We start from the raw sequence: 17,541 nt of genomic DNA on the forward strand, positions 1-17,541 counted from the left end.
TTCACTGGATGATTCCCAAAGTTGGATAATGCACGTCCAGTCCACGCTGGTTTTAGAATAAACTTTTTACAATAGCAATTTATTTTCTTAAGTTAATTTTTAACTTCCGTTTAATAGCCAAGAAAGAGTAAATTTATATCTGAAATTTAATGATATTATCTTGTTCCAAATTTAGCTTTTTAAATTAAGTCTTTGATCAAGGATTACACTCATATTTTGGATAAAATAAGCCCATAGGTGGCGTTATTGCTACCTAACTCCGTGGCGTCCTCATCCCCCCATCTAATTGATTGATAATTGAAATAGGTTCAAGCAAATTAATATAACAATGTCCATTTTTCTTGCATTAGCTTGGTTGTATTGTGAATACTATTTGTATATAATTTTATATGGGGAATTTGAGGTATTTACCATGAAAAATCATTGCTGTAGAATTTGAAAACAAACTATTTCATGTCTCCTACTGGAATGTAGATAGAAGTATGTTTAATCTATGGTTAAAGTCTATAATCAGATTTTATCATATTATGTTGTTGCGAGTTGGATTTGGATTGGGTTAGATTGATCAAATATCTGTCTGAACTGAACTGAACTGAACCATGCAACCATATTAAATGTTGTTTGTTTGTGGAAAACCGTCTGTATTGATGCATTAAACTTAATCTATTGATTCGTTTAAATCTACGTTTGTTTATATACCGAAAGTTTTTCAATTTAGGCCTAGTGTTTTTATAAATTTAAATTTAATCCTGTTGCATTTGCATTATAGGTTAGGAAAAGTCGTTGTCTTCAATTGAAACCGAGCACCAATTCAGTTCATCGACCTTGAATAATAGTTGTGTTACTGCTCAGCCATGTTTTCTCTCGAATAGAAAGTGGGCCAAGTGCTGATGTTATACCGATAGAAGTAAACGTTGTGTGGATTTAAATATTAGTAATATTGTAGTATTGTGTTATCCCGTCATCATTTTTAAATTAAAAAACCAGCCTAATGGAAATGGACGCATCTGATCGAGGTATGTGTGTTCTACAATTTGTTCTTTTAAGGTTAAGCTCCAATAAGTTTTAGGCCTATACCACTTGATTTACACACTTAAGTCTAGACTAGCCCAAGCATGATGTTATTGCATAGAACTAACCTATTATCTCTATTGTTTAGGCCTAGTTAGGTCTAACTTAGGCCACTAATAAACATGAGAACGCCTAAAAGCATAGCCTAAGTTACCTCAACATAAAGACATAACTTAGGCCTAGGCATCCTAAACTTGGGGCTAACTTACTGCTAGCCTTGCTACGAAACTAAAAGTTAAAATTTTGTTATTGATTAAGACAGGTGTAAATTTATTTTAAATGGCGGCTGCACTTTACTTTAGGTCCTACACTCATTCGAATGAAGATATATTGATTAATCAATTTTTTCATTCGATATATCGTTTGGTTAGTTAGGTAAGGTTAACCTAACCTAGCTAACCAAACGATATATTGAATGAAACAATAGAATAATCGATATTTTCATTCGAATAAGTGTAGGACCTAAAGTAAAGTGCAGCCTAAATGGCTAAGTACCGTTTTTTCATGCTGAAAGCTGAATGACAAAATAAGTTAACATAACTTTTTAAGCTAAGTTACAGTAGGCTACAATATTTATTTATTTATTTATTTGCCAACGGATTTACACCAATTTTACAGTTTGATTGAGTTGTAAATTGCTCATTATGACTAGATTATCCATAATAATAATAACAATGAAAGGAATGTCAAATGTAACAATAATATGAGTAAAGTATACATGTGAACAACTTGGACAAAAGAGAGAACTGAGTAACGATAAGCAAATACATAGTTGAATGAATAACGAAGATATGTATACAATAAATGGCACATGGACTAACCTAGGAAACAATAAATAATATAAATAACAATGAAATAACAATAAACATGATAAATATTTTTGTGAGAGCAATAAACAATAAAAATAACAATGAAATAACAATGAACGAATAAGTTTTTGTTGAGTGGATTACTAAGTTAAGTGTGTATAAAATGAGAAAACATAGCCTATCAGCCTACAAACTTAAGTGCATTGAGTGGTTTGGATGGTGGTTTGGGCAAGTCCCAAGTTCTAGTGGTGCCTGCCTAGGTTTTCTTAACCCTTGAAGGAAAGGAAAGCTGTTTGGCTGTTTACATTCCTGTGATGCAAAATAAACATCGGTAAGTTATTTGTTTCGGGCCTGTTAAGTTTTAGTTAGCTCCGCATGTTAAGATTTTGTCCAAAAAATACCTAGCCACCAAAGTGGTGTTGCCAGTCATAACTTATCTGACTCTAATTGACTTTGCCTTGTTCCTGGATTTTCGCAAAACAATGATTACAGCGAACCCTTACCCTCACTTCAATCTGAGATGAGAGGTCGGCCAACTTGCGGAGGGTTTCTTCGCATGTGCCATATAACTTATCTAGACGTTTTTGTTTTATTTCTTAAGAATTCATCTAAACCTATCGCATAACTTAACTTATCATCCTTAGGCCAGATATATAATACGTGAAGGCGATCTACGAAACACTACCGGTACTCCTCCGATAAGAATGGACAGATTTTTACAAATGATGTGTCAAAATTAAGTAGCCGTGTTTTTTTTTTGTTTAGACAACCCTTTCATTAATTCCTGTAAGTAGGCTAAATAAAAGTCTTCGGGCTTTGCCCCACAGCACAGGTCATCAAAATCCCAATGTATTTCTTTTGAAAAAGGTTTTGTTTAGGCTACTTTAACAGACGAATAGGCCTACTGAAATTTGTATTATTTACAGCTTTTCATAGTAAACGTACACATGATAGGCTACACATAAGAGCATTTGTTTTCAGAGTGAGTTCGTTTTCAGTTTTGATAACCTAGAAGTGGAGTGAGCGTTCATTTTCAGAGTGAGTTTGTTTCCAGTTAACTGTATAACTAGAGTGGAGTGATTGATTACGGTACATTATCTTTGAGTTGACTCTTTTAAGTCATCGGAAATTGTGACTGTTATTTGTTTTGAAATATAACGCCTGTAATACTTTGCAATTGCTCGAATTCAAGAAAATGTGCACTAGGCTAGTTTTTAAAATTTACGGCAACTTAAAATTTGTTCTTTTTAAGATCCAAATAAATGGTTGCTTTTTTGCAAATCAAATCTCTGGCTACTGTAAAAAATGTCATTTGATTGGATTAACTTCAGGTTACTTTAGTTGTTATTTTTGTTCTTTTTGTACGTTATTACTAGGCCTAGCCTATGAAGCATGGATAAAAGCTTTTCATGATATGATTATCAAAGATAAATTGGGCTAACATAAGTTTCTGGTAGTCATAGTTATATATGCTAGCTTGAAAATATGCAACATAAACCTTATGCTACCTCTGTAGTTTTTAATGTGATTTTTTTGGTACGTTCACTATAGAGCCAGATGGACCCTGGTTTTTTTTACCGAGGTTGTTAGGTACTCTTCCGACTTCTCTTCCCTACCACAATTGCAAAATAGGTCCCGGGCTTGCCACCGGCGTAGCAGAGTTATTGTATAGGCCTATGTTACAACTGTAGTTGTAATACAGTTATTGTGTAGACCCCCTCTTAACTGACCCTAACGGGACCGGACCTAGGTTGGATAACTCCAAAGGTAGGTTAAAACAGGCAACCCCTAAAAACTCAAAAAATGAAGTGCTACTCATTTGGAATTTTAACTCATTGGAAGTCATGCGTCACATTATTTACAAAATAAACTCCACTTATCTCGTTTTTCTTTAAGTAGGCTATTGACTATCGATAAGTCACACATTAAACCCAAAACCCAGTAGCCTAAAGTCAAATACTTTCAGTTGAATAAATTATTGTCGTAGGCAAGAGGCAATACAAATTCATATTTTTACACCCTTTGTAATACCTATAGTAAATATTAATTGATCCTTCAAATCTACCTTAATAAAGTATAAACCAAAAAATTAAAGATACAAGCAACCATTCCGCTATGAGACAGAAAGTTTATTTAAGGTCTGTTGAGTTTAGCGTATTTATTTATTTATTTATTTATTTACGGCAAAATCGCCATTTGTACAATCAATTACATGCATAACAATTTGTGGATCAATAAATACTATTAACATGCTGTAAGTTTTACATCTTGCTATTTGGTCATGCTTTGTGAATACATGCTAACACTAATGATTCGCAACTGAGTAATGAAAAATGAAAAACAATTATATATACTATGAACATACAACATCGGCAAACAAGAGAAAATATACATGCAATGGTCTTAAAATTGAACTAACATTAACAGCCTGCTTCGCTAAATACAGGATCGCTAAAAAAGGAAGACATGACAAATTTGAATATTTGACAGTGCAATAAAATATAAAAACGTAAAAATAACAAGTAAGTATGACCAACGAGTGTGAGACAATGATTGATTGTGACTGAAGTGTTACAATGGTGAATGTAACAACATTGGGAGGAACGAGCCGATATGAAAGGTTATCAAAAATGAATTGAAAATTTAACAGTGCAAATATATATTATGAATGAAAACTTAACAAGAAGGCAAAAAAGGTTATCGTTTGACAATGATTGGCCTAGAATAAAATGATAGTTTATATAATGAAACTAGGAGAACATGTGGTAATGGAGGAAAACAAGTGGTTAAAGAGCACAACACTAACCCCAATACTCTGCTTTCACCCCCCTCACACACAACACAGCGCAGAAACAAGAAGGGGAAAAGGAAGCTATCTTCAATTCCAAGGAGAAGATCCTCTTCAGTGCAGAATCACTGTCATTAAAGAAGTCATAATCGTGATGCTGAGTTAGAGTATTCCCCTGACGATGAAGTCTTGGAACATATTCTTCCCATTGCCAATTGTAAGAGCAGAAATTCCGAGATTCCTAAAAAACAGCGGTTAAACCGAACTGCTCTCAAAACAAGGTCAGTTATAACAAACTGCAATATTTTACAAGCGAGAGTGGGTAATTCAATTAGCAGTTAATGCAAGGTCGGATAAGAGGGGGTTTACTGTACACCTTGTACAAATACTCTAAACTTGTTATTGCTATGTAATTGTTGCTTCATATCTACCATAGTATTGGTCCACAATTGACCGGATGTAGGTATGTATAGCAGTACTAACCTGTTTATAGCCATACATCGGACATCAAATGTCTACTTTCACTTTTAATGAGGACATGAATGTGCCTTTCAAATACCTTTACTAGGGCCACCTGTGTATATACTTTGCAATATCTAGGGACTGGGAATAAATTTTTGACCTTTTTCATAGCAAATATTTTAAATTGAGTAGCTTTCTAATGCCAAAACACCAGTGTGTATGTTAAGATGTAGATGGGATGAGACAGTAATGAGTGACGAGTGAATGGGATGTCAGCATTGCTACTGATTTTAAATTCCCATGTTATTCTTATGGAGAATGAGTCAGCTGTTGTAGTTTGCTTGTTTATGAACATATGTTGATAACATTTGGAAAATACATTAATTTCTTACTAAACTACATTACCTTTTAACATTTTACATTTAAAAAACACACCTTTTTACTTACCCTCCCTGTTGCAGCAAACCTAAGTACTCGTTAAACTAATTCTATTTAAATAGGGAATAAATGTGATATTTTTAAGGAGACATTTTAGTGTTTTAAATACAAATCAGGCAAATGGAAATTCGCCAAGTCTGCAGGTTTGCTGCAGCGGGGGTATTTTTTTACCACTACAGAATGAAGTACATTCTTTAATCTGTGACACTATTAAGTAAGATTATAATTGCGATGAAACTGAAAAAAAAAACATTAATTCTAGGGACTTATCATAATCAGTGCTTATATTTTTAAAAAGCCTTCTGACCCACATGTCTTAAAAAAAGGTTAGGCCTATACCTACCAGGGTGTACAAAACATGTTTTAAGTTTAGAATATTCCAAAGAAAGCTAGTTTTTTGTTACAAAATAATTTGTCTTCAGACGTTTTTCTTCTATGTTTCCAACAGAAATGTTGTTTTGAACAAGAATTGCAGAGCTTGTTAATGTGTCATAAGGCATGTTTGTAGAATTTTCTATTAGCTAAATAAATCCATTTTCTGTATAGTCTTCATACAAATTAATATAATATTTTTATTGACGTAACCCTTTAAATAGTAAAAATTCATGTCATATTTCTTGTTATTAGTAGTTGTCGTAGTTTGGTTGATTGGTCGATTTTAATTTTAGTTCTCTTTATTTTATTTTTAGTAAACCAATAATTTTTCAAGCAAAGCATCCGATTATAGTAGGTGCGGGTGGTGATAAATACATCCCCATCACCTAAGCGATGACCTCACCCTTGATATGTCGTCATAATCGATGCGGGTGTCGCGGCGTGACCAAGGTCGTGACGCCATGTTCGGCCGTGTTCGGCGTCGCTCGGCCATGTTCGACTCGGCTCGGTCGTCGTCGGCCGCCGTCGTCGGTAAGTGTGTCAGTGGGTGCCGGTTAGTGGGTCAGTGCGATAGACTATGTGATCCGCGGAGCCGGTAAAGACGGTAAATGTAAACATGATCAAGAAAGAGAAACCAATGATGTCTGTAGCTGCGATAATACAGAGCGCCGCCCACCACTGGGGCAGAGGTAAAATTTTAAGTTTTGTATTATAAAAATATTTGCGTAACAAATTTCGTTAGGATAATTTTTAAAAGTAAAAATATTGTAGACGCGATGGATGAGTACACAGTTAAAAGGTTCAGAGTGGTATTAATAAAATTAGTTTTGAAGTATCCGTACAATTTTAAAAAAGTTTATAAAATAACAATTTAATTATCAAGTAAATATTTAATTTTTGTACCAGTGTATTAGTGCCTGAAGATGGAAACCTAGTTTCTGAAAGCGCTAGTGAATAAAATAAAATTATTATAGGCCCATATTGTCCTTGTTGAACTTGTAAATTTATTTATACATTTCATTAACCATTTAATTGATAAAAAATTGTTTAGCTTGTTAAAAAAATAGGCGCGTCTAAAGAGTGTAATGATTTGGAGATTGAAAGTAATTTTAAATTGATTTCATATAAAACCACTTTTAAGAGTCAATCAAATTAATTTGTGTCATTATTTATTAAGCGCTTTTTCTACGAAACTATGACGTATTCTTATGATTTTGTGATGTTCACTAAGTTGCACTCTTGTTTTTTAAAGGGAAACATTTCGTTTACTCAAGTCGCAAATTTTACAATTTTAATATTTAAACATAGACATAATTTAGTTAAACAAACATTAACCATTAAAAAAGGCATTATTTTAAATTTTTCAAAAATATGAAAAGATAACGTCTCTGTTCTCCACATACAGGAATATTTTTCTTCTTTGTTATATTATTTAAAAAGTTAAACAATATTGAAAACATTTTTTGTACGGAGTTATAATTATGTAATTTGTAAATATTTTGATGAAATAAATAATATTCTGATTTGATTATTATAGCAATAAGTTTAATGAGTCCATATGTGTACAAATTAAATTATCACCCGTGGACATATGTTATAACTCAGAGTAATAAAACAAAAGTTTTCTGAGGTTATAATAATTTGTTAGCTTCATCAATCATCCTAGTTCCACAGGTTGGAATGTAATATTTTCAAGATCTTGCGAAATAAAGCTTTACATTCAGGGTAAACCCCGTATCTTGTGTAATAATAACTGTTCTATAATTGATTAAAAATTGCATGACTCGTTGGGGATAAAAGCACGTTCAAAATTATTTCAAACATTAGTTTCTGTCATTGTTTTACAGTATAAAATATAAAATCAAAGAGATATACAAATAAAATAACACATTCCATAATAAAATTATTTAAGATATAAAATACAGTAAAATGAAATCCCATAAAATAATTATAGTTTAACTAATTAATTTGGGATTTTACACGCACGATTCATTATGTAGCGACAGTGAACATTTCTTTATGTAGTCCATGTAGTGTTCATGTATTCTATGTTAGGCCTAGGTGTTTTTATCACACCGTCTCATATCAAGATAGCGCCACTAGTTCTCGGCAGCGATGTGACAAACATTTGAAGATATCAACACTTGCCGTCCGTTGCGGAATATCCGGCAATTGTGTTGCATCAGATGTGCATACGAGAGCGGGGGAGGTAGTGAGATGGTGGGGGGTGTAATAATTAATTGCTGTACAAGCGTGAGCTGTGAACTTGACTTTGCTTGTTATTTCCCAAGGCCGCGCCGCCTACGCGTAGCGCAAATTCTTTGAAAACCACTTCTGAATGAGCAACTGTTGGATCAACATTTTGGACGTGGGAATGTTGACCGGGGACAGATCTGTTTTGACTTTGTTGATTAATAAGTCAAAATGTAAGTGTAGGAAGGGTCATACAAAAATACTGCATTATATCGTAGACCGTAGAGCACCCTCGGCCAGATGCTATGGGATTTGCTATAGCTGTGCCATTGCAACGATCATACACCAGAAACCAGCTCCTACAAAAATAACATCAATTAAAGAATGATGGGATATGTGTGATAACCCCACTGATTTACAATTCACAAAAAATGCCAAATTACGTATATTTAAATCTATATAAATAAAATTAGAGTTTTGTCTGTACATTGTTCAGAATTATATATTTTTAGGTTATTTTTATGTTTTATACATTAAAAAAGCAGAAACAAGTCTTATCTCTATTTATGTCTGTCTGTAACACTCAAGATGGCATTTTACGCAATCTTCTCCATGAAAACGAGAGTACCTATCAAGATCCAAGGTATTTTAATGTATTCACTGGATTGGTGAGAGTGTTTTTAGCCATTAAAATAAGCCCTCACTACTTTGCTAATAAAATTTCGGACGTTCAAAAATGCAGTTTTGTGCGATTTTTGTCAAATTTTAGTTCAATTTTTATCACATAATTATCTATGAAATAACGAACAGCTGTTCGGATCAAGATTATTTTTTCTAGCTGTCACTGATATGTTTACAAATGTTGTTTACAAATACCACAACCATTTCCGATCACGTTTTGAAAGTAAATCCCAACTAAGCGAGATTAAAAACGTTTTTCTTACTTAACGGATTTAATTAATCGCAAGTGCAATATTATAGTGTAACCGTAAATGAAATGAAATAACTAGGCATCATCCAGGTCAGGAACCAGAAATTCTTTGTGTATAAAATTGTTCTTGAGTTTTTATATAACCAGAAAAAAGTCCTTGAATCAGTGTTGTATAGGGCTGGGACACTTAATGATCGTCGCCAATAGCTTACAAACAAGGTTTCCACTCATTGACGGCACTTCAATGGCGATTGTGTAAAGTGTAAAGTAAAAAAAAATCTCATCTGCAGTGGGTGATTGTAACTGAGGTTTACGGATGATGCTAAACTCGCTTTTCCAATGTGTCACTTTCTGTTTCTACTCACCATGTGATGCTATCGCTGGATCGCTGGACCATACAGCCAATAGGCTCATAGCCCATCTCTTGGGTACGTACGTCTACCTATTTATTCATAACAACCTTTTCGACGACGATCCTCGATACCGGTACTTTTCCATAGAATACATGGCACCTACTTAAGAAATAAAATTACAAATGTTCAAAAACCCAACATTGTGTAATTATTGTCACATTCAACTGACTACTATAAGATCCCCGTGCGTAGAACGGGCACACAGCTAGTTATTTAATAAATCTAAACAACCTGGTTATTTATTGGATTGAAATCAATGGTTTGCGAGGTTTAAACGCTGATTGAAAAATTATGAACAATAATAATGACTCTCCAAACTAGCTATGCATTTGTTTAGATGTCTTACAAATTGTTCGTACAAAAAGTAAAAAAAACCATTATTAGGTTTCTTGTGAATACCAATAGATTTTTTGTTAAAGCGACAATTTCAAACCACAGTATCGGATTAACCATCAGTTCTCGTTTTACCAGCAGTTTTCAAATAACCATCAGTCGTCGATTAATCTGAAACCCTTGATTAACATCCCGGTCAACATTCAGTTCTCAAATAATATTAGTTATTGGTCGTCAATCGTTTATCAAATAACCACACGATGTTTTAAATAATATTTTGTATTACTTTAGATGTAAAGGTTATACAGTAATAATGAGGTTTTTCGGTAGACAATCGATGAACTACCGTCATAAATTAGCACTTAATTCCACCATAAACCCTATATCTCCTCTACTATCACCTTGAATTCACAATTAAGCTTAAACACGGCGAGTATTAGTAATGATAATGATAATAATCTAGTTCTAGTTAAACCATCGTAGACTATTTGCTCTACGAGTGCAGTGTTAAGTGTGTGGGGGAGGTGTCAATCTGATTGTTGAACAGCTGTGTGGGGGAGGGGGGGGGTGTTTGACCTTGGCACGAGAGTAAACTACTTCCTAGTCGGGTTGACCTTTGTTACTCCCTCTTATTGCAACGATCTAATCAACCGTGGACACCAGTGCCGCACCTAGACATACCTCTACCTCAGTCAACCACTGATTACCCCACTTAATGTGATCAAGCCGACTCTGTATGGTTGGTAATCTTATACACTACAATCATCAGAGTTATTTTATACATAAAAAAAATTATGGGTAACGTACTATTATTATTTTGTGGTATGGAGTGCTATTCGAGAAAAAAATTGGTTTCCAGAAATTAGTAAAAAAATATTTTACAACAATTTTAATTTGTTTGAGAGGTAAAACTTTTGCATTATTTCTCAAATAAAGTACTAGTAATAGTCTTGAGTAATATACTTGCACTCAAATAATAGTAGCCTACAAGTAATAGTCTTGCTATCACAGTAAATAAACTTAATGCAGTAGATATAAAACAATTGCAGTTGCAAGGGATATCAGAGTTTTGTCGTGTTTGGGTTATTAAAAAAAGTTTTAAAATAATTTTGAAAAATATGTTTTAAACGTATTTTGGCACTACTGTATCTGAAAGTTATAATTTAATCTGATATTTGTTTCGTATCTACTAAATTATTAAATATTTCATCTTATGAGATTGTATGAATTTAATGTAGAATTTACAGTTGCATCATCCTATTCTCTCCCGAACTTAAGTTATGTTATTTTTCGTTATTTTTTGCAATTTCCGACTGGAGATAATGTTAGTTAGATGGATGCCTAAAGTCGGAACTACTAAATAAACTAAATTGTTTGTATTTTACCGTGAATAAAAATAATGTTAGCAGTTTCTATAATGGTAAAAATCTGTACAAAAAAACTACAAAACCTACAAAAATGAGCAAAGATATTGTGAAAATTAGTATGTGTATAATATATGCGAATACGAAATATAGTATGTAGGCTATATGTATATTTACTATCAGGAAAAGTAATTGTAGTTGTTATTTTCTACTTTATTGTGTAGTCGAGGTATGGGTATCAAGTCGCCATGTAATGTGTGACCTTCATTGCGCCATTGAGAAAACCATTAGTCCATTAGCTTTTAACACAAACCCCCATCTACTCTCCACTAGTGTTTTATACTGTCATTGTGTAAACGGGTCGTGTTGGTATTGTTCGTGTTGCTTTGGAAAATAAGAGACTCTCTTTAAGTTAACGAATTGTGTAGTAGGGCTTGTTGGACGTTAATTTGACGAATGAGGAAGGGTGAAGCAACTAATTAATAAGTGTCAAAATAAATTACTTGAGAGAGTAAATTAATTAGCAGAATGTTTCCCCAAGAGGCCATGTTAGCCCCATGATCAGAAGCAGGCAGTACTATAGTTTTAAAACGTGATATATTCATAAAACGAATCTTTAAATTATTTGTCTACCTCTTGAATCAACCACTACCTTTCTAGCCTTTCGGGTTTGGTTTCCCTATATAATGTAGCCTGATATTTATCGAGATACATCAAGATAACCGTGATTTTATTAAACTTGTATAGTAATTAGTCCCTGATTACACTATTCATTCATTGGTTTGCATTTTTGAACATTAATTAGTTTTTAAATTCAGTATATTTTGGAAATGTTGTAAATTTTAAAAATATATATATTTATCACTATTCTTAAGTTGTGCTAGTGACAGGGCTTGATTTCTTTACTTCCAAAAATAATAGTGCAGATTGTGAAAATAGAAAGGACAAATATAATTGCAACATTGTGACGTAGGCATTACGTATCTTGAAAAATAATACTTTTTCCGTATTATAAACGAAAACATATTACTGTATATTTGAAAAGGGGATCAGATATCTAAGGTTCTGGTATCTTTTAGGAATCTAGAAAGGTAAATCTATTAATTTACGAACGAAAATATATTTTAAACCGTATTCCAACTATTGTTACAATATACGGCGGTAATTAATTTTGCTGCGAAAAGGCTATGTTGAAAACAAAATTTTTTAGAGCAAATATCTCAAAGGTAAAGCACGATTCTACGTTAATTCCTTTCTCAGTCGTATTATTCTTACGATCGCGTGGTTTCGTGTAATTAATGAAGTCTTACTGTTCACGGACAAATAAATTAAAGCTTAGGACTCGCCACAAACGGAATTTAAGATATCTGAATCAAGTATTCTTTGTGATGCAGGTTGATTTTTTTCATGCAGGTCTGTAAAGTTACTTCTTTGGACGATGAGATATTTTCATTCATTACGGCAAATTACTTAACTCTATAAATTTACAATTCGATTTCTAAGTCGGGAAAGAAGAAATCATAGAATCTATCTGACTTCGTTTACTGTAGTATATCCTATCCATATCCTGTTCTGGCATATCTTCTCTAAGAGCCTTTTATAGCCGAAGTTGCCACTCTGGAACCCCTATGTCCTATGTCACAGAAAACGTACTGTTTTCTGTGCCTATGTCCTCGCTTAGTTTTTCATATGATAGCTGCTGTTAAACAATGCTTTGGTGTAACCAATCGTTTTTTAGTCTCATTATTAACTTGTTGGCATAAAACATAAACCATTTTGTGTTTTGTAATTTGTTTAAATGTTACGTTATTGTAGTAGATTAATTTATCGTTAAGTACTCTCGTACGGTGTTAATCTCCTTGTATTGTATGGTTAATGTGTTATTACAGTAGGCCTATATATAATTTTATACCGATCAGTAATATTTTAAGCTTCTACATATTATTTATGGACTTTTGTAAGGATGTTTCCTGCAGTTTTAGTAGTGTTTATGAACATATGTATAGTACTGTATTTTTTGTCTGAATTTGCATACGATTGTTAAAGGGGTGTTCCTTGGTAAATAATAACTTCAAACGATGTCAAAAATACAGAGGGGGCTTAATTAAACATCAATTTTTATTTTTATCTGAAACTGGACACACAATGAGGCGTCCGCTTTAGTGCAGTGTATCTAAATTAAATGCCTAACCACTAACCAGTATGTCCATTACTAACTTAGCTAATAGCTACAACTGCTGGTAAGGTTACATAGCTGTAAACTATCCCATAAACCACCACTAACACGTGCCAAGTACAGTAGTCAGCGGTGGCAGGCTCGCCTATTGCCATGCAGCTGTATAATGCCGCCCTGTTTATTGCCAGGCACACCTCACACCTCACTGACTGGCGTTTATGTAATGATAATCTCGACATTACCTTCTCTACTGTCGTTGCTCACTTGTCTTTTGTCTGGTACACGTTAAAGGGAAACGATTGAATACAAGCGGTTTTTATTTTTCACTCTTCGAAATAGTAGGCACAATATTTTTATTAAATTTTAGGTGTGTGAGATTTTACATTTGGATTATTGAGCTTTCGCCTGCAAAGAATAAATTTAATCTTACTAATTGAAGTATGAAAATACAGGGTGTCCCGTAACTCTCTGGACACATGTATATAGCGTTATTGCTTAGGTCAAGACAAACACATTTCACCATACGAACATGGGTCTGTGGTGTCTAGTTTACCGACTGTCGGCATTTATGTGTTTTTTTACCAAAAAATTAATAACTCCTAAACGGTTTGAGATACAGCTTTGATATTTTGCAAAAATGTTAATCTTATTAAAACCTATCGTAAGAAATGATACTAAAAAGTCATTAACCGTTTCAAAATGGCAGTTATTTAGAATATTTGATGCTACATTTCACGAAACCCGTTAACTTTACAAAAAAATTTCAAGAGACAAAAAGTTTGTAAATTTTATGTAGTTTTCAATGATACCTTATTTGTTAAGATTGGATCAATAATAACAGAGAAACGTGTTGTTTTCGTAATGTATGACCACTTTTCTCCATTTAAACAATGCTAAACAACGTAAAAGGAGTATTTTAGCATTGTACCGTCGTAAATTATCATATACATTTTTACAGTAAAAAAGAAACAAACAATTATTGTTTGAAGTTTATTCGCTATTCCATGTTTTGTCAAAGTGCAAGTGACGTTCCAGCTAAGTCATATGATCTTTTGTTAAATCAGCTGTTAATCCCAGTAAGTTAACACCTGACTGAGCACTCTCGTGGTAGACTATTCGCTAACTTGATACCTGGATTGAACTAGGCTCTATTGATGTATTTCTAGGAAACGTGTTCTTAACAGTCGCCTAGCAATACGATATTCACCAGGAATATTTTCAGTTCCCGGACAACATTTTATAAATGTACGCCAGAGTAGAGTTACTAGAAAAAAATGTCAAAGTGTGCTACAGCGGAACATTGGCTACATCCTTGCTGGCAACAAACTTGTGGTTTGGTGGTCAAAATTGAAGGTTTAGGAGGAAGTGATTACAGAGTTGTTCATTAAATCGTTGCAGTCTACAGAGTCAGACCAGCGGAACGAGAAATGAGTCGGTCTTGGCGAGTGCTGAGTCGCCGATCTTGAGAACAACGCACTTCGCTACTATCGTCGGAATTTTACTTCGCAACTGCTAAAGTAGCACATTTACTTAGCTCATGTCGTCGAGAAGTAGTATGATATCTCGTGTAGAAACATAAAACTACCGCTATTTTACATAATGGACATTTTGTTGTAATTACTACAATATTTTGCTCATGACGTCGATTATGCTGATTTGTCCATTAAAACTCACACGTCCATAATTACAAAGCCAGGAATATACCGTGGTAAAACGCGTCGTTAAAGTAATTTGAATAATGTTTGTTCGCAATTTTTGCTGTCTAATTGCAGCGTCGGAGATTTTATCAGATGACAAAATTACATCCGACTTGTTTTTGCCAGTGATGTAAAATGTTTGTGTGCACATTCTGTAACAGGTTGATGGAATTTTTTGATCGCATACTGCAATTTTCCATAAAGTTTCAATAGTGAATTGAATAGTTGTTTGATACAATAGATACAACCATTATTCCAATAGATACAACTATTATTCAAGCATTACAAAATAACCTTTAACTTTTATAAAATACACAAAGGATTCAAACTATTGAAATCTACATATACAAATTGTTTTACAAACATATTCCATGTATTGTTTATGCATCCATACATTCCATGCATTTTATGATAGTATTCGATTTCGACGGTTAAAAAGTATCAAAACTGGAATATTTTGTGTTATAATTTTCATACAAATAGCCCCACTACGATTATTTTACTCAAACTTATTTGTAATCAAAATTACACCTTTTTAGTTCCTTTGTAGTAGTACTTTTTTCAGATTTTTGCTTAAACTGTAAATGAGGGAATAATAATTACCAGTCTCCAACAATAGCCAAGGGAGGAAGCGACGCCTGTCCAAGGCCTTCACCAATGCATTCGACCGAGGCGGCCGTGAATTATTGTGGCTTAGTGGTTTGCTCACTTGACCACGATAAAATGCTCTTTAATCTATTCTCATATGAGTTCATCGTTTACCATGACAAACTATAATACATAGGCCTATTTCTTATATTGGGGAATTTACAGTGAATTTATTAACTTAAAGTTAATTATGACACATTATGAGTCGGAAAAGAAGGTATAGAAAGGTACATGTGAGATGCGAACGGTAGTACGCAGCACATAGTGCGTTGTAGCAGCGCATGCCCAGTATGTGGCCAGATAAAGTGTTTGACTACTGCGCATAGTAGTACGCAGCATGGTGGTGCGCTGTAGCAGCGCATGCCCAGTATATGGCCAGATAAAGTGGTTGACTACTGCGCATGGTAGTACCATAGATAAAAGGAGTATAGACAGTAGTACGCAGCTCGGTGGTGCGTTGTAGCAGCGCATGCCCAGTATGTGGCCAGATAAAGTTGTTGACTACTGCGCATAGTAGTACGCAGCATGGTGGTGCGCTGTAGCAGCGCATGCCCAGTATATGGCCAGGTAAAGTGGTTACTGCGCATGGTAGTACCATATATAAAAGGAGTATAGACAGTAGTACGCAGCATGGTGGTGCGCTGTAGCAGCGCATGCCCAGTATGTGGCCAGATAAAGTTGTTGACTACTGCGCATAGTAGTACGCAGCATGGTGGTGCGCTGTAGCAGCGCATGCCCAGTATATGGCCAGATAAAGTGGTTGACTACTGCGCATGGTAGTACCATATATAAAAGGAGTATAGACAGTAGTACGCAGCTCGGTGGTGCGTTGTAGCAGCGCATGCCCAGTATGTGGCCAGATAGAGTGGTTGACTACTGCGCAATGCGCATGGTAGTACGCAGCTTGGTGGTGCGTTGTAGCAGCGCATGCCCAGTATGTGGCCAGATAAGGTCCGGCGGCGCGCAGTCGCGGACCGGTCGCACAATTAATTCAAATGTTAACCACCGCCCGAGGCAGAGCAACCTACACTACTGGCTAAAGTGGTATGTGTGAGGTAGGACTGGACTGGTTGACTGGTAGCTCTTGTTGATAGGCGATGTTAATCATCCTAGAAAAACACCAGTTTGCTTGGGTTTCTTTTTAAAATATACATTATGGAACTGTCGTAGGATGATGCTAATTTACGGTTTAGATTATTTTCCTATTGACGAGTTTGGTAAGATAGGCCATTCCATGGTAGAGTTTTCTGTTTGAAAAATTTTATGTTTGCCAAGGTATACCGTTCCATGGTAGAGTTTTCTGTTTGAGCAATTTTATGAAATACAGTGTTTTAAAAATATAAAACGCAAAACTTTGATTTTTACATTAAATATCAATAAGAGACACAAATGTACACAAATTGCACATTTAGATAGATTGCATTGCACCATTTCGCCTTTTAACAATTGTGTTTGTGAAAGTTGTTACTGTAGGTAAATAAAACTGTACTGTACAATAAATAACTAGTACATAACAATGTTAAATTAAAAATATTGACTGCCATTTTGAATTTTTAGTATCTAAAAAAAAAGGTGATCTTAACTAAAATGTTATTCTATGCTTATTTTTTTACGAACTTGAAGTCATTTGTCTAAAGTGAAACACTGATATAAGTTCGGTGTACGCCTCAAAACAAGCCCAACAGTAGGTTTGTACACAAAGCTGAGAATGTTTTCATACATAACCTTGCTCAACCTTGTAATATCTCAAACAAACAGAACACTTTACACGTCTATTTAAAGATTTTCAATATTTCCACTGTGAACATATCAGACCGAGAATAGAATTGTCGAAAATCCAGTT

The 17,541-nt window shown here is 34.3% G+C and overlaps 1 protein-coding gene across 3 annotated transcripts in view; it reads left to right on the plus strand.

Moving 5' to 3' along the window:
• Positions 1-763: 763 nt before the first annotated feature.
• The window catches only part of LOC129000079 (retinoic acid receptor RXR-alpha-B-like), a 52,240-nt gene continuing 35,462 nt past the window's right edge, over positions 764-17,541 (plus strand). For 2 of the 3 annotated variants that reach the window (XM_054426955.1, XM_054426956.1), the window contains exon 1: positions 6,478-6,632. In XM_054426955.1, the coding sequence (XP_054282930.1) occupies positions 6,560-6,632 (73 nt within the window). In that variant the 5' untranslated portion in view covers positions 6,478-6,559. Of the gene's footprint in view, positions 1,017-6,477; positions 6,633-17,541 lie in introns of those variants that run through there. The other variant, XM_054426957.1, reaches the window with a different exon arrangement.

The sequence above is a fragment of the Macrosteles quadrilineatus genome, unplaced genomic scaffold (genome assembly GCF_028750875.1).
Source record: "Macrosteles quadrilineatus isolate MER2022 unplaced genomic scaffold, UCM_ALF_1.0 Scaffold_8__2_contigs__length_117827958, whole genome shotgun sequence".
Classification (NCBI taxonomy): domain Eukaryota; kingdom Metazoa; phylum Arthropoda; class Insecta; order Hemiptera; family Cicadellidae; genus Macrosteles; species Macrosteles quadrilineatus.